This window comes from Arachis hypogaea, unplaced genomic scaffold (assembly GCF_003086295.3).
Source record: "Arachis hypogaea cultivar Tifrunner unplaced genomic scaffold, arahy.Tifrunner.gnm2.J5K5 arahy.Tifrunner.gnm2.scaffold_211, whole genome shotgun sequence".
NCBI lineage: Eukaryota > Viridiplantae > Streptophyta > Magnoliopsida > Fabales > Fabaceae > Arachis > Arachis hypogaea.
Genome location: NW_027255565.1, coordinates 1 through 24,977, shown reverse-complemented (window position 1 = coordinate 24,977; position 24,977 = coordinate 1). Strand labels below are relative to the sequence as shown.

Sequence of the window (24,977 nt, the reverse complement as noted above, 5' to 3'; positions counted from 1 at the left end):
TTGGCTTTACCGACAGATTTACCGACGGCTTTGACATGAAATTCGTTGAGCCAAACAGTTATCGCCGGATTCCAGTTTCCGATGGTAAATTTGTCAGTAATACTTGCGGGGGAAATTGAGGAAATAGGCGTGAAATGTTGCTTGGGATTTACTGTCGAAGAAAGTCGTCGGTAAAATCCATCTTAGTGAAATGCTGCGTTTTGGTCATTCGCAACAAGTTACTGTCGGATTTATTCGCCGGTAAATCTGACAGTAATAAGCCCTAATATTCAAGCACGAACGCCTCTCCCCTTCGATTCGAAACTACTCTCTCTCTCTCTAACCCCTCTTCTCCCTTTCTCTCTCTAGCTGTGTCTCAACCCCGTCGATGCCGTCAACCCCGCCGCCACAGACGGTTACGACGCCTCCCTCCTCTCCTTACACCCTTATTTTGCCGCGACATCTCTATTGCAGCCACCGTTGCGAACCCTAGCCTCTGTTGCAGCCGCTGCTCTTCTCACTGCTGACAAGCGCTGTTTTTTGTGTTGCCAACTTTGTCATCTACCGCCAGGTCCAACTTTGTCATCGTCCACTAGGTCCAGGTTAGTGAGGTTCCCACCAATTTTATTATTAAGTCTAATTTGTATATTGTTCTGCTATTGTTCTACTGTTTTTTTCTAAAATTCTTTTTGTTTAAAAGAAGAATGAAAGTATAAGCCTTTGACCTGTGAGGTAGATGAGTTGATTTCATGTTAAGATTTTGTGTTAATGAATGATTATAGAGATTAGAAAAAATATGCTGCATTATTTGAACTGTTAGTAATTAGTGATATTTTCATTTTTTTATTCTTTCTTCATCTTAAATTTGTTGATGATTGCAACCTTACATCATGACATGCAGAGTGCAGTTTTTAATTTCATATTTCTTGAAAAAAAAATCGTTGAAATTTGAAATGGACCATCCATCCATCCATCCATTTTGACCTACCCATTTTCCAATATGTATTAACATAATACTAGCATTATGTATAACATTACAACTAAGTCTAAATTGCTAATGTTTGCAAGAAAAATGTGTTATCTGAAAGTTCCTGTTGTGTGTGGCAATGGTATTTAATTATCTAAGTCTAAGGGTATTTTTGGTTGCGGGTAAAAATGGAGTGAAATTCCTATAAAGAAATGGGCTAAAAATTTTTCATGGATGTGTTTCAGTGTGTAGATTTTACCTACAAAGCTCATCCATGGAGATTTTCACTATTAAACCGAACCTAGCTTATCTAGTTCCTTTCAATTTGCAATAGTTTTACCATGTTATACTTTTTTTCTTGTTGCATTCATCCAATGCTTTAATCATGTGTAGATTCAAAGCCACGTTCTTATCATTCAGTCAAACAATTTTTATATTTAGTAGAAAAGTTTTGTCTTTCTATTTTGCGCAATATTATCAATAACTTCATCAATTCAAAATCTTTACCTTTTTGGCTGCTCAACCATATTTATTAATTGCAAGGGCCTCTTAACTTTTGCTATCTAATCTTTCTATTTTAGCATGGTTGTTGTTCACTGATTGATTGTTGAATGAAATTGTGAAAGAGGTCTTGTTACTCTGTTTTTTTTTTTTATCAACTGGTTAATGTAATTAGTATTTTTATTGAACCAATATTTTATTGTGTGTTGACGATGTTGTGGGTTGAGATTGGTTGGATTTGTGAGACCGTAAGTGTTATATGTCTAATTTTAAGGGAGCTTATGTCTAATTTTTCAGAATTTTGTTGAATGATTCATGTAGTTAATATATGCTGATTAGTGTTAATAATACATTCTTGTTGCAGACATATGACAAGTAACAGAGGTAGACCGAGTAGGTCTCGTGATCGCGGTAAAAGGAGAGTTTTTCCACCGAATCCCCTGTGACTATTCAGTCTTTGTCCTCTACCTCAACTACCCCGTCGACCCTTGTAATATCATAGGTTGGTCTAGCAGACCAACAGTTCATAGTCCAAACCCGAAATACGTGCCTCCTTCTGCTTACGCCCCTGCAGATCTAGTGATAGAGCCCGCAGTGGGTGATTCCTTTAGTGTCCCCAGCAGGATGTTCCTCCACCACCGCCCGTCATCTGGCTGAAAATTTGGCCCGATGGCATGCAGGAGTGAGTACATACAATTTTTTTAATTTAAGTTTGTTAATCTTAAGTTTATGCGTTCTATATGTTTACTAATGTTAGATTTTTTCTTTGATAGGTTTGCTCCAAACCCCAATGCTTGCACACATAAGATCTTGAGGTCATTAAGTCAATGTACGACTACCGTGGCTGACCTACACTCAGATCCCGCTGAGACCAGATATCGATGGTTTCAGAAGTGGGCGTAAGAACCCAATAATGTTGAATTAATCAACTGTATTTGACTGTATTTTATTCTGACTAACTAATATTCTTGAATCACTTTGTGTAGTTGAAATTCATATGCGATGCAGACATAATATCATGATCAAAAGATCTACGACCACCAGACAGCTAAACGACTTCAGCAGATGATAAGCGACGTTCGTAAGGATGCGACCACCTAACGTCGTAGATTTGTCCAGCATCAAGAAGGAACTGGAGGCTTATTTTAAGAATGATGAGGGGTTCAAGCATCACGGTCTGATAAACATTGCTAATAGAGTTTGGCCCAGGTCGTCGAAGTATATGGGTGGGTTGGTGACCTTCATGAAGGCAAAACAGACTGGTAAAAATTTAGTCATTATTTATTTTTTAGTAGTTACTTGAATTAGTTGGTTAATTTATTCATTTATTTTATTGGTTGATATATTAATTTGTAGTCTAGGTTATTGGACCGTGAGGCGACACTGGCAGAGATCTTCAAGTATACCCAACTTTGAAGGCCAACAAGGAGAGATTTGTGACCCAGCAATCTTAACTGTCTAGTGCAAACGACGAAGCCAGCTCTGAAACCTCAGTGGTAGAACCTGATAGGATTTGGCGCGAGACCGCTCTGAACCCCACAAGAATCGCCGCTTTGGGTTGGGGTCATTTTTCGCCAGTGGCCTCCGCTCCTCCTCGTTGGCGGGTTCCTCTGCCTCTGCCTTTGCCACCAGCCCTGCCGATCCTCAAGAAGTTGTCGACTTAAGGGAGGAGGCGCAGAAGCTGACACAAGAGCTTCATTAGCAAGCAGAACAGTCTGAGTAGAGGTACAATGACCTTCTTGCACGTGTGGAAAGAGCCGTTGCACTCTGCTTGAACCTGACGGAGAAGCTGGAGTAGCTAGATTGGTTGCAAGAGCAGATGGAAGCGTATAACCAGCAGATGCACGCTAGAGGCATCGACACGCTGGTTCCAGCGGCAACGCTGCTAGCGAGGCACTGGCGTTAGCACCTACTATGCAACCTCAGCAGGGGGATCATGACGATGATGACGATGACGATTACCGAGATCTGTAGGGGTCAGGGTTTTATTTTTTTGTTTGTTGACTTTATTGTATTCTACTTCTGTGACATTTTATTGTATTCAGACTATTTATTTTTAATAAAATAATTTATTGATTTCTTCTAATTTTAGATTTTTGCTAATATTTTGTTAACAAGAGTTTTAATTTGACTACTAATTATGGCTTAACTGAGCCAAAAAAAATATTAGTGATGGATTTACCTTGGATAAATCTGACGGTAACTTGGCGCTAAACACGTGAAATGCCGCCTAAACACGTGAAATGCCGCCAAAGTTACCGTGGATTAATCTGACGGTAATTATAAACTCAGTATCGACAAATCCATTGAAAATACCAACGGAAAATGTGCCGATAGTTAGTGTCGGATAAAAAAACCCGCTGGTAAGCAGTTTCCGATGACGTTTATACCGTCAACTCCGGCGATATTCAGTATTTTTCTTGTAGTGTTAATCAAACTAAATAGACCTAATGGAATCTATAACAAAGAAGGGGCTTTAACAACAATAATTGCAGTAAGAACATGTATGTATGGACATTTGGACAGTGTTAAACAATCAAGAAGAGATTGACACTCGATCAATCCCGCTGAGAAAATAAGGGAAGATCTAAAGCACTAAAAGCCCCCAATCACCCGACAAACAATAACAAATGTATCATCATCCTATTAATACTCCAAGAACACTCAATAATAAGAGGTTTAAACACGAATAAATAGATCAATTAGAACAAAACAATAACAAATGTATCTTCATCCTATTCATTCATTAGCAAAGGAGTCAGCAGTATATATATATATATATTTTGAATTTTTTTCAATATTGAGGGTAGAAGATTTTTCTGTTGTTTAAAATATTTTTGAAATTGTTAATCTTCTGAGTTTGTATGTCTATTTGTTCAATTGTTTGTGCAATTATTGCTAACTTTTTTGTTTGAGGGTTTAAGGTTTGTTTAATTTTTTGTTTAATTGCCAGATATACATACATACATACATAGAGGGGGGAGAGAGAAAGAGAAAGGGAGAGAGAAGTGAGGTTGATGATGTTGCAGAAATAGAGGGGAACTGTTTGCAAATTCGAATTTAGGGTCAATTTTACCGGCAGATTTACAGTGAAAAAAATTCGTCAGTAACATACAGCCTGCGACCAAAATGTGCGTTTCATTTAATTACGTTACCGTCGAAAATTAGTTAACAACTCTCGATGAAGCACTTATACACTCATACAGACAGTTTTGGTCGAGTAACAAGTCAGCTAAACATAGTCTTTTAAGTGCTACACACAGATTTTGATGAAGCACTTATACACTCATACAGACAGTTTAAAAATAATGGGTGTATAAGTGCTTCATCAAAATCTGTGTGCAACACCTAAAAGTTGTTAACTATATGATCGAGTAACAAGTCAACACCTAAACATAAAAAGATTCATCAAAATCTGTGTGCAGCACCTAAAAGACTAAAACATTTTGAAAGGTCTTCCATTAGATTTCTTTTCACCAATAATATATTGTCAAAATACATTATATCCTTGTTAGAAGCTACTATCTATTTCCCCCACAAATAAAATATATGACACAAGATGACAAGTGTCTGAAAAAGGTTTGAAAACCAATAATAACCTTTGACAGATGTTAAAAAAATAACTAATTAAAAGCACTTGTAATACAGAAATCAATAACATTTTGCTAAATTAGCTCCGGTACAGGTTGAAGTATACATTCTCGTTTATCAAGTGAAGACTTTATCAAAAGGAAATGCATGTATATTGTTTTCAATCTTGCTGAAAACTTTAACCAAAGTTAAATTAAACTAAACATTATTAAAAATGAGGATTTCAGCGAAGAAGGGGACAAAAGTACCTCTAGTTTGACATCATTAGGATCTTCAATGTGAAAGATAAGCATAAAGTAACTAATTAAGAAAGGCATTATATTAATACCATTGGTTCATCTTCAGCATTTGAGTATTCGGCGGGTGAGTCCTCCTTGACGAGTAATGGACATCTTCGCCTCTTTTGGCCTTTTGGAACCTTTTTTGGAGTCCCTCTTGACTTCACAACAGCTGGATCACCTATTAGCGCTGATGTGGGAGAAAGCCTTGCTTGTGCATCACTTTTATTTTGCACCTTCGAAATTAGCTTAAGTAACTCACCTGAGATTTTTCTATAGTCGGCTGAATTTTTTGAAGAAATATCACAAAGCTTCCAATAAATTGATGCCATTGCACCGCATCTAAGTGTGGGCACTATATCATCAGCGTAGTCTTGCTCGCCAATTGAGCATATAAAATCACTCTTTGCATCTCTTGTCCATCTTTTTAGGATAAGAGATGTAGGGACGCATTTTGCATTGCGATGCTTCAAGACCCCAAAGATGTTGGAGCACGGTAATCCACGAGTCTCAAATAGCCTGCACTCACACGCAAACATGTCCTTGTCTTTATTGTAAGATACTTTAAATTGACATTGCTGATTAAAATACTCACTCGTGTTGTACTCAACAATGTCTCCACTGTTTGGGCATTCAGTCACATTTAAGGCACCTGCTGCTTCTATCTCATCTTTCACAAGTTTGAAAATATTTCTAGTATAAGTTCAGCAGCTTGTTTCTCAAAACTTTCCAAGCACACGTAGTCAAAACAGGAAACTTATAAAAGGTTTCAAAGTCAGTAGTAAGATGGTTGTTTCGGTAATGCCTTAGTACTTCACTAAATTTATGCATGAATTCAAGGAGACTGGTTTTACTGTCAACATAGTTCTTCAATAATGAATGAATTCCCTCACACTATGATGTAGTTCTTATGCGGCCAAAGAAGTGCTCCCTCAAATATGCGGTAGCCCACTTCATTTTGTCATTATAAATGCCCTGGAACCATTCATTCTCGGCAAGTCCGTATTATATATGATCTCGCTCCATATCTCCTCAAATATTTGTACGGTAAACTGTACATATAATAATACATTAAAATCGTCCCAAAAATGCTTGTTTTTTATATTCTGTACCGCATTACGATGCAGATTCCATGCACAAAGGTGGTGTGGTATACCAGAAAATACTTCTAAGATAGCCTCTCTCATAGCATGGTCTCCGTCTATCACAATGCCTCCGGGTAATTTTCCTGACATGATTTCCAAAAATTCCTTCAGTGCCCACTTGAAAGTTTCGGACCTTTCATCTAAGAGCAGGGCACATCCAAAGATAGTTGTTTGGCCATGGTGGTTGGTCCCTGAAAATATGACTAAGGGCTTGTTGTAGACATTTTTCTTGTAAGTGGTGTCAAAAGCGAGTACATCGCCAAAACATTCGTAATCAACAACGCTTGCTCCATCAGCCCACACCAAATTATCCAACCTACCATCCTTTAAGGTGAACTTTCCTAGAAATAACGGGTCACTGTCTGCCTTGGACAACAGATAGGCCAACGCAGCAAATGCATCACTGTTTTTCACTTTGCCACGCCTAGTCTTACTAATGTGGTTATGTAAGTCGTTGCTGGTAAACCCACTTTATCATATCCACCTTTTTGGGAAACCATGTAACCCATTATGTGGCAAGTTTTAACACCACATGCTCGCAAGCTGTCTGCTTGTGTTTTATCGGCCTCATTAAGCCCACGATTCGCGGCAATAAGATGTCTGTACTTAGGTGGACACAGTGGATGATTGTGTTCACTCTCAAAGAGACTGACTTTTCACTTACCCGTTCTATATTGACGAATGAATCGAATCATCGCCCTGCAGTTGACACGAGTAATTGCCCTATGCTCCCTTTGCCGATTGTCCCTTTTAAGGTGTTTCCAATGTCTTTCTCCTGCTTTATTTCAAACCAACTGTCTTGTATTAATGTTGCCATTAGCATCCACCGTCTTCAAGTCTTTTCGGGACACAAATCCATAGCACTTGGCATATTTGGCATAAAATTCACAAACTTGAGATTCTGTATCAAACACCAGTCCCCATATGTCTTCGATGGTCAAATCAGTTATCAACTTTTCAAAACCATCAGCATTAATTATATCTGCCTCTGCTTCATCTACAGTTACATCCACCATATCATCACTTTCATCGGAACTGCACTCATACTCAACACTTAAATCCTCAGATTGATCACCATCCTTATACGACTCTTTGCCATCATTCTCCATGACTGAACTTAAAATTTTAACATGTTAGGTACTAAATAAATGCTAGGAGAATGGAATAGGCAAAATAAACTCAATTTTTTATGATTAAAATTATTGGTCAATCAAATTCTATGAAACCTAAGAGCTATTAGTGCATAAGAATGTTATTTATATGACAACCAAGAGTTACGAAAAAAAATTCTCTGACTTATTAACTTTCTATGGTCTTTCTTTTGAAAACAAGAATACAACGGATTCAAATAAATATGAAATGACTTATTATCTAGGAGCATAAAGAAAGAAAATTGAGTATGATCCACTATAATTTTCTTTTTATTCTTTTTGCACTTTTTCTAGTGATAAAATTCACTCAATGCACCTATTTTATTTCAACTACCCCGTTCTAAGATCACAATTTTAGTCACATGCTTCTCTGGTAACTTACCCACGCGAAAAGTGTTCTATTTGATAAGGTAAAGATAACAATAATGTTAGATATTAGATAAATCTATATGAGATAATAATAAGTGAAATTTTTTTTCATTATTTATAAAGATTATATAAAATGTGATGAAGGATCCATGACAATGATTTCATAGGATCTTCACTGTAGTTGAATAAAGTTGGGGTTACAAATTACATACATATATACAACTAATTAATAAGCAGGAGTTAATAGCTCTATTTGGAGGTTGGCTAGAAAGCAGGGTTATAATGAATGCAATGTGAGCATGCATGGGGTTGTGCCATGCTAAGGTTGGCAGCCATGGCCATGGCCCCTTTTTCTAATATTAAATGCATACTATATATTACAAGCTAGGCAAGTAGCTAGCTCTAGTCTTTTTCCTTATTCATAGCAGTACTACTAAGGCTTAGTTTGGTAAAGCTTTTACATTTTGAAAGTAGCTTATAAAAGACAGCTTTTTAAAAGCTGCAGCACTTGCGTTTGGTAAAATCAAATCAAAAATGACTTTTAACAAGTACAAGTACCATAATTGTGTTTGGTAAAACAACTTTTAAAACTTAAAAAATTATAATAAACATGTTTATAACGAAGAATAATTTATTTTTTAAATTCTTTAAAATTTTATATAATATTTTTTTAAAATAAAATAATTTTAAAATAAAAAATTCATAATAAAAATAAATATAATAAATAAACTCTTTTCTTTTTTAACTTTAAAATTTTACATAAGTATCATAAAAATTTATTTTATCCTAAACATCATTAAAAATATTAAATTACCTAAATCAAATTTTAGAGACTAATAGTTTAAATATTTACTCCTGATTCCAGATGCAAAATCAAAACAGACAAGGGGATCAAAATTAATAAACTAGGGAGAAAAGTAATCAAAATACATTAATTTTATATAAATAAAGCAAGGAGATCAACAATCTTCAAGTAGGCAAAGAGCAATAATGCTTAATAAGCAAAGCAGAAATCTTCAAATCAAAGCATCAATATTGAAAGCATTTGCACTTATGTAGTTATGTTAGCAAATGATAGATATCAAAAGGCAGCTTCATCCACAAGGATCCACCTAAACCTAGATCAAATCACAGTAAAAGGAAGCATTTTTAGGCAACCCAGATGAAAAGATAAGACCTACAAAAGGAACACAGGTAGAAGTAAGAACCTTGCTGGGTACAAAAGATGATGGGAGAGTAACTTGTGATTACACTAATACATAAGTCCCTCCTCTTCTCCCACGAATTGAGACTATCTTCTGCTTGATCATCATGCAGTTTGAAGGTCATCACAGTCAAAGAAACTCTCTCTCTCTCTCTCTCTCTCTCTCTCTCTCTCTCTCTCTCTCTCTCTCTCTCTCTCTCTCTCTCTCTCTCTCTCTCCTCTCTCTCTCTCTCTCTCTCTCTCTCTCTCTCTCTCTCTCTCTCTCTCTCTCTCTCTCTCTCTCTCTCTCTCTCTCTCTCTCTCTCTCTCTCTCTCTCTCTCTCTCTCTCTCTCTCTCTCTCTCTCTCTCTCTCTCTCTCTCTCTCTCTCTCTCTGACCGTGTTTTTCTCTATTTAGTTCTCTTCGCTTTTGTTAGTGTTCCATAAAATGGCATCCACTATGCCATGATTTCTCACTTTGTAGAAAATATAACAGCAAGATTAGAAAAAGCTTCATTTAAAAATTTTCATTTAGTGTGAATTTTTTTAAAAATTATTATGGATCGAATACTTGTGTTGAATCTATAGTAACTAATTTCAAAGTTCCAAAGAGGACATCCAGTAGTCTAATTAAAGTGTTAATTTCATAAAGGTTGACTCCACAAAATGCTATGTGCCTATGTTAATAAATTATCAATAATCCTAGTGAGAAAGATACTAGTTATACAATAATCAATAATCATAGGTCATAACTTTGCAATCCTAGCCGTGGGTTGTTTCTGTATATTGTTGAGTTTCATGTGTATGACTTGACAATTGAATATTTATGTATCATACCTCAGTTTCAGAATTCACAAATTAGTAAGGATTTGAGCTTCAATATTTGTTAACATTTGACAAGTTCAAAATTCAACAACCTAAAATTCAAGAGGAATTTGGGTATGTTTGTTCGAATTTCAATATTTGTTAATATTTGTTCAAATTAGTTCACTTGCTATAGTTATGGTTTTAGTATAAGCATAACATAACAAAAGGTAAAATGTAATAATTATCACATAACTTCAGAGAGAAAAAGTATAGTTTACTCTTATAGAATGAAAATTACACATAGAACTATTGAAAAAAGGTAAATCTAAAATGAAAAAGCTTTCTTGGAGGCTGGACTTAGAAGACGAACAGAAAGAAAGACAATCAAAAGTAGCAATAGAAAGATAAAATCACTCAATAACAGAAAATTGAAGAAATCAAAGAGTCATCCAATAAATCTAAGAAGTGACATTATTGATGATGACGATGATGAAGATTAAATAATCATTCAACAACCCAACAATTATAACACAGTAACAAACATTACAACAACATTTGAACAAAAATTTTAGAAATTAAAAGGAAGAAGAAAAATGAGCGCAAAAAAAGGGTGCATTTTCAGATATTATACTAAAAAAGAAGTAAGAGGAAACATGAATAAGAGACTGTGTTTGAATATAGCATCCAATCCTTTGCAGAAAGAAGTTTTTTCTTTCGATTTTTATAAAATTTTGAAAAATTAGTTTGTAATCAAAAGTTAACTAGTTTAAAGTATAGTGAGTAGACATAGTGAAAGAATAGACCCGGAGGATATGAATTTTCTTTTGAAGTTTATTATATGGAAAATTTTTTGTTTTTGGTTTTAACTTCTGTCCATTCAGTTTCATGATAAAGGAACAGAACTATATCGATTCCTTATAATATGTTTTTGGTTTACTTTTAATTCACAGAGTCTTTGCATTGAGCTTTTTTTTTAATCAAATTATTTTATGGTTTTTTCCGAAGACTTGTGGAATATTTAGGAACTTTCAAGTCAAAGGATGTTTTGGTAATAGATTGTAGCCAATAAAGTATATTCTATGTGAGGTATTTGGTTTCACCAACCACTTCACTAAAATTGAATTTTTGAAGAGATTTATTTTTTGAATTGTTCTGTTTTTGTCCTGTTCAGGTGGATTCTATTAGTACCAAAATTTTTAGAGATTTTGTTTTTTTTTTCAGAGATTTTGTTCATGATTGAAAATAGCTAAATGGCATCTTGCAGTGCATCACTTAGAATTTGTGAAATTAGATGTGCATTAAGACACTATGCAACATTTGAAAAATAAAACTATTGTCATCTAGATTAAGTTTTCTATTAAAAAAATTACATTCACAGTTTCAGAAACATGCAGATAAAATAAGAATTCAACAATTTGTCAAAATTAACAACTAATATCAAATCACATAAATCAAACCAAATTACCCTAATTACAAAAATCACACCAATGCTATAATAATTCAAATCACAGAAATCATAGGGAGGGAATTACCAGAAAGGAGAGGCTGACGACAGTGATGAAGAATGAGGAAGATGACAAAGAAGACGGCGAGGAAGACGGAATCAGGAGGAAGGCGACGCTCTCTGGAACGCACAAGATGGCGATGCTCTATGACGCGACGATGACCTCAATTGCGAGACCAGAGAGGAGATAGGGAGAGATCTTGAGTGCGACACCACAGTGAGACAGATGAGAGAGATCGAGCTTCAGTGGGAGAGAGAGAGAGAGAGAGAGTAGGAAGAGGAGAGAAGAAGATGAAGAATACTGGAAAACCTTCATAGGCGTGATTCAACGAGAGGGTTTCTGAAACCCAGATGAAGAGTAAATTTGATTTTTTGTTTTTTTGATGTGTTTTTGTTTTGTTGTTTAAATTATTTGAAACTATAAAATTAGGATTAATTGAATTCTAAAATTTCATTAATTTAAAAGGATATTTTTGTTTAATCAAATAAAGAAAGGATGTTTAAGACTTTTTATAAAATTAAATAAAAAATATATTTTTATTTTTATTTAATTAAAGGGGTGTATTAATAAAAGTAGTGATATAATATATATTTAAAAAAGAAAAAATTAAATGCTGATGTGAAAAATAAATTCCACGTAGCTTGTTATTATTTGTCCATATTTTAAATATATCGGTACGTATAAATTTATCATCGTACCGTAACAAACGCTTTTTTTTTTTTTTTTTATCATAAAAAAAATAAGCATATACTTGGACATCAATTTTGTCCGACTTAATGTCCCATCATTAATAAATTTATTATGTTACCAATTCAATTTAGATTACATGTGTGTTAGCTCTAAGGCGATATTCAAAGAACCATGTCCAATTATTTGCTTCAATTCTCCATGGGCGTCCAACAGTATTCTGTTCCAAAATCTTCATTGAGTCATAATACTGGTGATACAACCGGTTTATTATTTCTTTCTAGGACTTGTACTTTTCATCATCATTCCTTTGATACTTTTTTATTAAAGATTTTCTATTTGTTAGTAATTGATAAACCAAAACTAACTTAATATAACAACACAATCAAATTGGTTCTTTACAATGTCGTTATAAACCTAATCTTTCACTCTAATCTTTTTCCAATTCACAAATAAAAAATTTACTATAGTCAACACCAACGATTCAAGAACACCAGTCAACAGGGGCAGAGTCTCATGCAATAAAAGGAGGCAATGGTCCCACAAACTTCAATTTTTTTAATAAATTGTATACAAATTTTAGTTTAATTCCCGATTAAATATTTTATTTTACTTTCTGCTTATTGCAAAATTAATTTTTGGCCTTTCTCTAAAATTCAATTTATTAGCTCCGCCCCTGCCAGTCAATAAATTAGTCGCATCATGATGGTTGCAGTTCCATAACTTTTCTACCATTAGTGATTGCATAGCTTCCTTCCCAGTCAAATGAGCTTCTTTGATCGTGCCATCAATCTCAATAAATAATAAAAGTCTTCATCGTCGGATACTACTAAGATACTACTTATTATTATTATTATTATTATTATTATTATTATTATTATTATTATTATTATTATTATTATTATTATTATTATTATTTGTTACTTTAATTTCCTTCAGTTTTTATGATACTACTATTTTTTCACTTTTTTTGGCAAGTTTCAAAGCTAATCTTGCTTTGTGACATACATAAATGCCTTGGACACCCTTCACCTATTATTATTGAAACTGTTCTTAATCATTCTAATATTCCTTATTCTAATAAATTAGATTTGGATTCTTTGTTTGTGAAGTTTCTTGTATAGGTAAAATCCAAACCTCCCTTTCCCTAATTCCCAAAATACTTATTAGCATCTTTGGAATTGGTTTTTATTGATGTTCCAGGTCTGATTACAGTACTTTATGTGAGTTTGGTTGATGTCTTCAATATATATATATATATATATTTGCCTTTATCTCTTACACCGTAAGGCTAAGGATTTCTAGCTTTTTAGTGGTAGTATAAGTGTTTGTTTGGATGTTATTAAAATTTTTTTTATTTTTAATATATTTAATAAATTTTTAATAATAAAAGTATTAAAAAAATAAAAAATATTTTTTAAAAAAATTATAATTTATATCTGTAAAAAAAATCTTTTTTACTTAAAAATGGTTTAATATAAAAAATAAATAAAAAATACTTTTATATTATTATATAAAAATATAATTAATAAATAAATAAATATTTTTATATAAAATATCTAAATATTAAATTATTTTACTTTTTTAAAAAATAAAAAAAACATTCAAAAAATATATTTTTTCATAAACTCACTCAAATAAATTCTAAGAGTTTAATGAAGAAAGAAACTATTTGCTACCTTAAATCTATTCATACTAATAGTGACATAATTTTTTTCTAATGATTTCAAATCCTTTTTACAGTGTCACGATGTTTAATGTTTTACATAGCTCTATTATCCACACACATAAGGGCTTTTTTATATAATTAAGCATGGTAAAAATTATAATTCCCAAAATACGCACGGTAGAAAAACGTTACGGAAATACGCATGCCCATGTGTTGGTCGTCGCCCACGAAATGGGTTTCCTCTTCATTTCTGGTGCAGCGTCCTTGAAATGGAAAAAGCAGCAGCAGGTTCCAACTCAATAGCGGCGGCCACAAAATGGTGCAGATCCCATTTAGTGCCTGTCACATGCGAAATGGGGCACATCTGGGTCGGCGGCCACGAGTTGGCCCCAACTCAACTGCAGCGGACGCGAGTTTAGCCACTTCTGGTGCACGGGCCACAAAATGTGATCGTGATTTGCCTATATAAACGCTGCTGGATCAGCCACAGAGGAAGCCATTATGTATCCACTCTCTTGCAACTCTCCAACATTCTCTCTCAAGTTCACAAGCTTCTTTCTCTCTTAAATATTTTTTTTGGGTATTCAGATTAGGTTGTTTTGTGTATGGCTTCGGAGAACGTGTATTTAATTATATATCCCAATGGAGAAATTTCTCATACAGCAGAAGGTATTACATTCGTTTGTGATGATCCATTATGGATAATGATTCCACCACAGACATCGTTACAAGATTTGAAGAATCTAATTCTGGTTCATACCGGAATGGTTGGAAAAAAAATCACGAAGTTAACCTACAGGATGCCGGTTGCAGTGGCCAACTCGTTTGCATATCAAAAAATGCAGATAAAATCTGATCAGCAGGTGTCAATGATGTTCTCTTATCATCGCAGCATAGGTACCATATATTCGTTGGAGCTTTGTCTGAATATTCAGGATATTGGCGGAAGCTCGTCCAGTTCCAATAATGTGAATGGTGTGAGAAATCTGGAAGTGGCTGATTTTGTACCGGGTCCGGATACAAGTAGGGCCCGTAGTCCAAGCTTCAATGCGTTTGTTGTGCGGGAACAGAATGCAAATCTTCGTGAAGCGCGGCCCTCCACTTCAACCTTACATGGGTTCGATAGGCATCCCGATGTTGGCATCCCTGATAGTTCTGACGAGGATGACATTGAAGAATTCAGTGGTGATGAGGCAGAAGTTGTTCCGGAAACGCAACCTCTGCATGGCGACTCTGTTCTTCCAACACCTGTCGAACCGGTAGGTGGAGGTGTATCCTCCAGCACACCTGCACACTACCTGTCCCTAAATCTTGGAGCAATGCATTCGAGTAACGCAGAGGACAGACCTAGTAGCTACCCTCTCTCAGGCGAGATGGAGCTCGAGATTGGGTTAAAGTTTTTGAACTGGGAAACAGCGATGCTGGCAGTCAAAAACTACAACATCCGTAGGAGTGCAGAGTATAAGGTCGTAGAGTAAGACCAAAGAAGGTATGTATGTCGATGCAAGCAGTTCGGTGATCAATGTCGTTGGACGGTACGGGTTGCAAAGACAAGGTCTTCCAGATTTTGGGAAATTCGAAAATATGAAGGGCCTCATAGTTGCTTGGCAAGTTCGATGTCTCAAGACCACGCTCAACTAGATAGCAATGTGATATGCCAGCACATATTCCCCATGGTGCATGCTGATGCGACTATTTGTGTAAAGGTGTTGCAAGGATCGGTAGAGTCAGCGTACGGGTACAAGGTGTCTTACAAGAAGGTTTGGCACGCGAAGCAGAAGGTAATCGCAAGGATCTATGGTGATTGGGACGAGTCGTATGACCAACTGCGCAGATACTTCAATGCGCTGCAAGCTTTCGTCCCAGGTATTCCTTGCAATTTCCTTTTGTATGGTCTTTGCTCTTTGTTGTCCATTTACTCCTTAACAACTTTGACCAAGTAAACAAATTTCGCAACAGGGACAATTGTTGACCTCCAAACGGTTCCATACTATGTCGGAAACATGCTTGACCGTGAAAGTTTCATGTTTCACCAGGTCTTCTGGTCGTTCCCTTCGTGTGTTCAAGCGTTTAGGCATTGCAAGCCGCTGGTGTCAGTAGACGGAACACACCTGTACGGTAAGTACGCTGGCACCCTTCTCATGGGCATAGCATAGGATGGAAATAACAACATTCTGCCCGTCGCTTTTGCCCTGGTAGAAAGAAAGAACACAGATTCATGGTACTTCTTTCTGACTAATTTGAGGAGACATGTAGCGACTAGGCCAGGAGTTCTTCTTATCTCCGACAGGCATGCTGCAATAAAGGCCGCGTTGGAGCGTGAAGGATGTGGTTGGGATCACAATGCTTACTGTGTACGACATATTGCCTCCAACTTCGCAACAAGTTTCAAGAGTAAGGAAGCCAAAAGACACCTGGTTAATGCCACTTATTCGAAGACCCAAGAGCAGGCGCAGTACTATCTTGAGTTAATTAGCAGCGAGGATCCCATAGCATCACCGCAGATGATGGGTTGGATACGAGGGTTAGAGCCACCTAAATGGCTACAGCACCTTGATGAGGGCCGACGATATGGTCACATGACGACCAATCTTTCTGAGTGTATCAACTCCGTTCTGAAGGGCACTAGAAATCTACCAGTCTGTGCAATTGTCAAGTCTACCTACCATCGCCTAAATGAGTTATTCGTCGTGAAGGGTCAGCAAGCACAAGCGCAGATTGCAAGCGGTCAGGTGTTCTCACAGTTCCTGCAGAAAGCCATATTAGCGAACCGTGAGGGAATTTCTCAAATGTTAGTGACGTCGTACGATAGAGCCACAACCGTATTCACAGTCAACGAGATAGCTGCTGCAGGGGTGCAGTCTCGGTTTAGGGTTAACCTTCAGTTTCGTAGATGTGACTGTGGTTACTTCCAGGCATTACACTACCCATGTGCTCATGCTCTAGCCGCTTGCGCTATGCGAGACTCGAGTGGCAACAGTATGTAGACTTGGTTTATCGCATGGAGAGCGTGTTTCGGGTCTATGAAATGGAATTCCAGCCAATGCCGGATGAGGAGATGTGGCCCCCTTATGAAGGCCAACGTGTCTGTCCCAACCCCCTCCTACGACGCACACTTGAAGGACGTCCGGTGTCTACGAGGATTCGGAATGAGATGGACGAGGTTGAGCCTGGACTCGGTAAGCGGTGTGGGCTTTGCAGGCAACCAGGACATACGAGGCGACATTGTCCCAACGCTACTGCAACCTAGAATGCCACCAGCTTGGTTTATTGCTACTTTTTTTTTTGCAGTTATTTGAGTTTTATTGTATTAAGGAATCTATGTTGTTTCTTCTTGTTATGTTAAGTTCGGTTCGCGTGTGTTATTTATGTAAACAAACTAGTATCATCATAAACTGCGGTATAGTCGTTAAAAAAATTCATGATTGACGAAAACAAACCAATACATAACACATACAAATAGAGCCATTCATAAAGGTACGAGTACATCAAGATAACTAAACGGTAAAACATATAACATTAATCGGAAACAAGATAACTAAACGATTAAACATAGAACAGATAACATCTGAAAGAAGGCTACTGGTGCTAGTGCCCTAGTCTGCCGCCTGTGCCACACGGAGGAGCTCGAGTGACCCGGCGGGGACGACCATGATGTCCCTCGTCCTCGTCCAGGCTAACATCAGCCCCAGTGTAAGAAAGTCGTCGGCCCTGCATCTGCATAGCGTCATAGGGACGGAGTGTAGAGCCAGCTGTGTCACAGATGGAGGTAGATCTCCTCCCCGCAAGCGCATGCTGAGTCTCAGTGTCGGATTGGGGCAAGGCGAGTGCAAGATCAGTTGGTGTATGCGGGGATGCTTGCTGAGGAATGAAATGGTCCAAACCATCGAAAAAAGAAGAGAAATTTGTCCACCCAACTCTATCCATAGAATCAATTAAGTCCTGTGTACCTCCCTGTGATGAACCCCCAACCTCGTAGCTACTCTGATATGGCATACAATGCTGAATCGAAGATGGCTGGATAGGCTCTGTTGGTTGAACATAAGGCTGCGGGTAGTAGCAGTCCCCTGGAACTGGAGGAGGCTGTGGTGGGTAAACCATGTCTGGCTCAAATCCAGGCCGGTCTTCCACCGGTACATCCGGCCTATCCTCCCCAGGGTCAGCATCTTCTTCAACTCTACCTCTGCGAGGACGGCGATGATGATGGTCTCGTGGAACCGGCGGCAAATTAACCACGGGGCCTCTTCCATACTCTTCCGGTGCGCCTGCGGGGACAACTTCCTGCCTCGGATCATGGAATGCATCAGGGGCAGACAAAAACCTCCTTGTTCTATCGTAGTACAACCTATAGTAATCTTGACTGGGACGCAATGTATCTGCACGATCAATGCGCAGCCTATATGCATCACTTCGCCGGTTTGCCCATACCTCAAACCACTCAGATAGTCTAACCGGCCACCATTCGTCATCATTGCGGGCCGACTGTCGATGGAAGGTATCAATATTAAGAGGAGGGTTTGGAGGTCCTTGCTTTCCCCCAAATTGACGCAACACTCTGTCAACATTTAGGATCTCAATCCACCGGAAAAATATGAGAGGCACACCGGCCGTATAAAAGTCTCCATGTGGGTGGCCAAGGAAATCAGCCGAAACTCTAGAGAGAATCCGGGGGTCCATGTACGGTTGACAAACAAACTACACATGAAAGAAACCCGATCACTAAAGGCATATACACAGTTGTTGGTAACACATTAATAATAACTAGCACCGACCTCGTCCACCTGAAGATTGTCCAATCTTAGACGGTGCCTCAATAAGCGCTGCTCAGCATAGTCATTTTGTCCTTTTTTGCCTGCCCACCTGTTCGACAAGGAGAAAATTAAAAAAAAAATCTTCCAACAGCAAAGGATATCTAATAAAAGTCACAAAGTGGGAAGACATATACCATACCTTGTGGCTAAAGGAAAACTATACGCTGTCGTGACATTTGGTGCGAAGAAAGGTAATCTGTAGTATATCCACGACATGAGCAACATATGACAACCGGCCATACCCTCGACACTGGGATCTGTTGCTAAGCACATAGCACGATATAACCAACAGAGGACGGCGCTCCCCCAGCTGTAGGTGCAGATGGCATCATAGTCAGCCAATAATGGCAGATATCGAACATGCACTGTGTTGTTCGCCTTGTCTGGAAGAAGCACTCCTCCCAACAAGTAAAGTATGTAACACCGTGCGTACTGCATGAGGCCATTATCTTCTAAGTCAAGCGGCATCTACTGAAGACGAGTTCTGAGCCACTTCAACTTTATGTTGAACTTTGTTGTCCCTACGTGGCCCGCGGGAACCTCACCTAGAAGTTCATGACACCATTCCCAAATATCTCTTTGGTGAAACTTGCTCCATGACCTCAAAGTACCACTAACGGGCTGACCATCAACAGGTAACCTAACTGCATTGCTACATCCTCCCGGGTTACCGTACACTCGCCCCAAGGGAGGTGGAAGGTGTGTGTCTCCGGTCGCCATCGTTCAACGAAGGCACTAATAAGTGGATTGTCGTACTCGAAGCGCTTGATCAAAGCGGCGTGGTAAAATCCCGTGCGTCTCAGATAAGGCTCAAGCCTCTGCCGCCTAATTTCCATGCTTGGATCCGCAGGATCCACCGTGAAAACATCTACGAGCGTGCCATGAGGAGTAAGGACACGTGTCGGCTGCAACAGAAGGTAGCAAGAAATACAATAATTCAAAATACATTACAAAAATTTTTAAACGTGGAAAAATTATGTCGAATAATCGCTAATGACAACTATCAACTTAATGACGTAAACTAACCTTTTGGAATAAATGAGCCGCTATATGATGTTCATCTAACCAGTTCAAGTTCTCCTCTGCGTTAACCCCTCCCCCACTCATATTAAAAATTTTTTTCAGCACTACCAACTTCTCCTACCTTCCTTTTACCACTTATACAATTTTTTTTAAACCATATGTTCCCTTCAATTCAACCGTGCATGAGGTCCCCTCCCCACAACTCTTTTATAATGGTCTTGGCCCTCTTCCCAAGTGTCTCATGCCTCCCAACATAGCCAATGCATGTGAGGTACGGTTCCTGCAACATGTCCTTTGACCACACCTTTTGTGGGCGCCACGCACAAGGTTCTCCATTTCGTTGGCGCCGCCAGCAGGTTGGCCAATTCGCATGCACTGCCCCTGAGGTGCACCACCTTGTGTGCGCCGTCATTGACTTGGCTCCATTTCGTTGATGGCAGAAAGAAATGGAGAAAGCTCTGCATTGCGCCATTTCGTGGGGGTCACACATGAATTTAAGTGAAACTCCATTTCGCGATTGCTATGCACGAATTGGGCGTGCGTATTTTAGGATCAGTTTGAATGTGCGTATTATGGGAATAAAATTAAAAAAAAAAAAAAAAAAAAAAAAAAAAAAAAAAAAAAAAAAAAAAAAAAAAAAAAAAAAAAAGTTTTTAATGCTTAATTATATAAAAATTGAATTCAATTTATATTCTAGTATCTTTAATTTTCATGCCCAAAGTCCTTTGACCCAGTCGAAGGCACCTTTACTGCTTTTTTTTAATTTTAATGTAACTTTTCTCGATTTCAGTCAATTTACCTTTTCAATATTTTATTTTTCATTCCTTTTATTCTTTTACAAACTTTGATTTACTTGTTCTTTCAATTCTCGTCTAATTCGAGATAGACACTTTGATGCACTTATAGAAAACTAGTATCTGTAAAAGAAGAGTAGGTTTCGCTCCCAGACTATTAGAATCGAACCACCACTAAAAATCGTCAAAACAATGATATTAATTATTATATTTACATGAAAGAAAGAAAGAAAGATAATAATATTTATAAAGAATAGTTTAATGGCTTTTTATGAGAAGTAGTGGTTTCTAAAACGTTGTAAATATTTCAAATTAAATAGGTTTTTTTTTAATATGTATCACATGTCAAAAGTAATAAATTTACTTGATTAATTTAATTCACTTTGTTTCTTATAAAAGTAATGACAAACAAATATAATTAAATCAAGAATTTATTGAGCCAATTTAGTTTTTAACTGCCATTCCCAATTTATTCTAAAAAAAACACAGAAAAATGTCAGATATTATATGATATTAAATAAGTGACGAAAAATATTTTTTTCACTATTAGAATTATATTTACTTTAAACAGTCAAATTCTTGTCAAGCAATGTATTGAAGCATTCTTTCTAGAAAAGAAATTATATGATGCAAATATTGAATATTAGATATAAGTTCCTTTACCATTAAAAGAGACAATGCAAGAAGGGATTCAAACATAGTTTTCAATTTTTAATAGATACCTAATCTGTCTCTTAAAAATTCTTTAGTTTAGATACAATTAAAAATTATTGAATATTTTTTTAAAAACTATATAACTCAAGAAATTAACGAATTAATATGATAATAAATATTTTAAATTAATAAAAAATATCTATATTTTATAATTAAAGAAATAATACTGAAATTATATAACTTTTTAATAATAAATATTTTTGCTTTGAGACTTATGTTTTAGTATATTAAATTATATGAGAAATTTTAAGAAAATAGTCAATACTTTATTTTTATATTATTAGAATTTAAAATTTAAAATTTATGATTTAATATTTAGAATATTGATTAAATATTGACTAAAAAATAATAAACTTTTTAGTTATATAACATTACTCAAGTTAAATTATATAATAGTTATAAAAAATTAATATTTTATATTATATCTTAAATTACTACAACGTAGATACTAATTTATATAATATTTATGGAAAAAATCCAAATATATGAAAGTGATAAACTAATATCATAAAAAAAAAAAAGGAAATCCTAGGAAGAAATAATAAAGAGAAAATTCTATTCTCCCTTCAGAAATATTAAAATGACACTTTTTTTTATTTGTAAAATATACAGTTCCCTCTCTTATAACTTTTAAAAAATTTCATCTTTAATCTATTTAAAGTTTTTTTTTTTTGTATTAACTAACGTTGACTTTTGATGGTAATCAGTGGTTAAGAGAAAGAGGGGTTGAATCTTAGCCCCTTTTTGCTGTGTATTACTTTCTGTCCTTTAAAATAGCTTTAGGAGATTTTTTTTTGTTTTTGTCTTGTACCTAGTCAAGAGACATTTTCATTTTGTCTCGTAATCAGACAGGAGATATTTTTCAGTTTTGTCTCCTACGTAACAGAACCAGAAATGGAGTAGAAGAGAAAGAGAGAATCACACCCAGAAGTATTCTGGTTCAGCTGCCAAGTGCAATGCAGCCTACATCTAGTCTCCATCACAACAATGATGGAATTTCACTATAATCATCTTTGATTACATACACCAATTTTCCCTAGGAACTACCTTTCCTATTCGGGACAAGTCCAGAATCTATCCCCAATCCTGAACTTGACTTGGTCACCTACCAAGCTTTCAACTGCTAAGTGCTAACCCAACTTGCAAGAGAATTCCCACAGAATCATGAAACACAACACAGATGTACAAAGGACCTCTAGGACATCTATGACTTTTTCTTTTAATTTTGTATCCTCTGCCTTTTTTCGTTCACTGTCTTTTTCTTACAAACCTTACACTAGTTTGCCTTTTAACCATAAAACTCAAGACAGACAAAACTAAACAGAAAAATATAACATGAAACCCATTGAAGGAGAAGAACTTCTGTTAGCTTGGGTAGCTATGAGAACTCTGTGCTTTCACTCTTTTCTCCTTACTTCAAACCTTGGTTGTTCACCCTTATTATAGAAGGGGAAGCCTCCAAGGTTGAAACGGTTGAACCGAACCAACTTCTTCTTCTTCAATCATCAAACCGGTTTGGACAGAGAGAAGAGAGAGGAAACCGAATACAAAAATCAACATGCAATTACCTCACTCTCATTCCAACTCATCAAGCTTCATCAATCTGAACCTTCCATCTTGACTTGATCCCCAAGAAGGATTTCAGACCCTTGATGAACCCTTGATCCTTGACAGCTCCATCTGCTCTATCTTCTGCTTCTTCCCCATGTAGCTACAGCAGTAGCTACCTCCTGTGATGGATGACCAAAAGTAGAGACGAGCCATACTCCAGGGATCTTCTTCTCTGACCGAGTTGGATCTTCCACCATTTTTAGGCATAGTGATCTTGAGACTTCTTCACCACATCTTACTATAAGTGGCAAAGATCTCAGTCACACCATATTGTAGATCTTTTTTTTGCTAAGGACATTATCACCGTAGCCCTTTTCTTGCTTCTAGCTTCTTCTTCCTTCATTTGATAGCTTGTTCTTCCTTCCATCTTCTTCTGATGGATGTGACCGAAACAATAAGAGAGAAGAGAAAAATTTTTCAATGTAATTGAAGAAAGAAATTAAAATGAATTAATTTCTCACTCCCCATACCTAGTAACGTGTAAACAATTAATGCCATCATATCACTTGCACTTTTTCTTTCATGTTACCAAAGCATTAAACCAAATTAAATGATTTTGAATTCCATTCTTTAGCGGGGTAATGTAACCATGGGAAGCATGAAACCTTACTTTCTTCCATCTTTTAATTTCGGACCAAGCTTTAGTCTTGTAACAAGGATTTAATTTGGGCTTGTTTAACAAAATCCTGACCCAATAGTCATAGCAATAATTCAGCCACATATTTTTAAACATTTTTGCACAAGGCTGATTATTTTTGCCAATTATTTTGGGCTTCAAGTTTTCTTTATGCCCAATGACCAAAATCTGCAAGCAACATAGAAATTATTAATTAAATAAATTTAAATCATAAATCAATTTAATAATTTCTAATTACTATTTTAATAATGTCCGATCATCCTATTAATTTGGAGTTTTCCAAACTTATCAACTTTATCTATTTTTTAAGAAAAAATAAATTATTTTTTACAAAAATACCCTTTAACAAAAATTTTATTTTTTTGTAATTAAATTTTGTTTATCAAAATATCTTTTAATAAATTATTTTTCTATTGATTAAATTAAATTTTCTTTAAATATTTTTTTAAATTTTTTAATGATAAATTATTTTTCTTAGGATATCCTTTAATAATATTTTAATTATTAAAAAATTTATTTTGTAAAGATGTAAAGAAATGAGATGTTAATTTTTTAAATTTGGAATTTATCCATCTTGACTTATTTTTAAGTTTTGACTTTTGATAAAGTTGTTAATAATTTTTAATAGTTATATTAAACAAATTATTTATTATTAATTATTATACATATTAACAGTAGTAAGATTTTTATAATTTAATGTTAAAATAATATACATTGATATCAAAAAGTCAATAATAAAATACAAAAATAATTGTTAACAAAAATTTTGGTAAAACCATAATTTAATAATTAAAAATTATTGAATGATGTATTAAAAAAATAATTTAATCATTAAAAAATTTTTAAAAAAATATTTTAGTAAAAATATAATTTAATCAGTAAATAAATAATTTGTTAAAGGATATTTTAGTAAACAAAATTTAATCACAAAAAAATAGATAAAATTAACGTTAGTTAACACAAAAAATTTAAAACACATTAAAAATAAAACTTTTTAAAAATTATATATAAAAATGTATATTTTATAAATACAGAAAAAAATATGATTTTAATCTATTTTAAGAGAAGAAAGTAAAATTTTCTTAATAATAAAACCTGACTGAGGACTTTTTAATTGTCCCTCTCCTTACGGGTCAACTTTATAATATTACATAATTTGTATATTAAAAATCGCGAGTTTTATTTAGTTAAATAGAAGCACTGAACCCTCGCAATTTGTCACCCCAAACAAAATAGGATATGCATGCAATGGCAAAGATGATCGCAAATTCTGTTTTTCTATTGCTTGGAGCTCTTTCTTTCATAGCAACGGTCCAAGGCCAGGATCAATCAGGTTCGGTTACTTAATAAAATTTGAAGAAGTCATTTTCATCACTTTTAAGTTTCACAATTTCTTTAATTTAATATATATAAAGTTTGATTAATGATTAATTTCTATTATCAGGATTTATTAGCATAGATTGTGGGCTATCTGAAAATTCCAATTACACTGAAAAGAACACAGGAATCAATTACATTTCAGATGCTAATTTCATTGATTCTGGTGTGAGTAAAAC

General features: G+C 35.6%; 1 protein-coding gene across 1 annotated transcript; it reads left to right on the top strand.

Annotated features, from left to right (window-relative positions):
- The first annotated feature begins 15,447 nt into the window (after window positions 1–15,447).
- On the top strand, window positions 15,448–16,818 carry LOC114927336 (uncharacterized). The gene is made up of 3 exons (XM_029296947.1): window positions 15,448–15,697; window positions 15,791–15,949; window positions 16,031–16,818. The coding sequence occupies exons 1-3, from the start codon at window positions 15,448–15,450 to the stop codon at window positions 16,816–16,818; spliced, it is 1,197 nt and encodes a 398-aa protein (XP_029152780.1).
- The last annotated feature ends 8,159 nt before the right edge of the window (window positions 16,819–24,977 follow it).

Excerpts from the sequence above, each read along its gene's own strand:
- LOC114927336 (XM_029296947.1), top strand. The coding sequence starts at position 15,448 with ATGTCTCAAGACCACGCTCAACTAGATAGCAATGTGATATGCCAGCAC. Across the intron at positions 15,698-15,790 it reads GCTGCAAGCTTTCGTCCCAG|GGACAATTGTTGACCTCCAA; the intron begins GTATTCCTTGCA and ends ATTTCGCAACAG. Across the intron at positions 15,950-16,030 it reads AGACGGAACACACCTGTACG|AAAGAAAGAACACAGATTCA; the intron begins GTAAGTACGCTG and ends TTGCCCTGGTAG.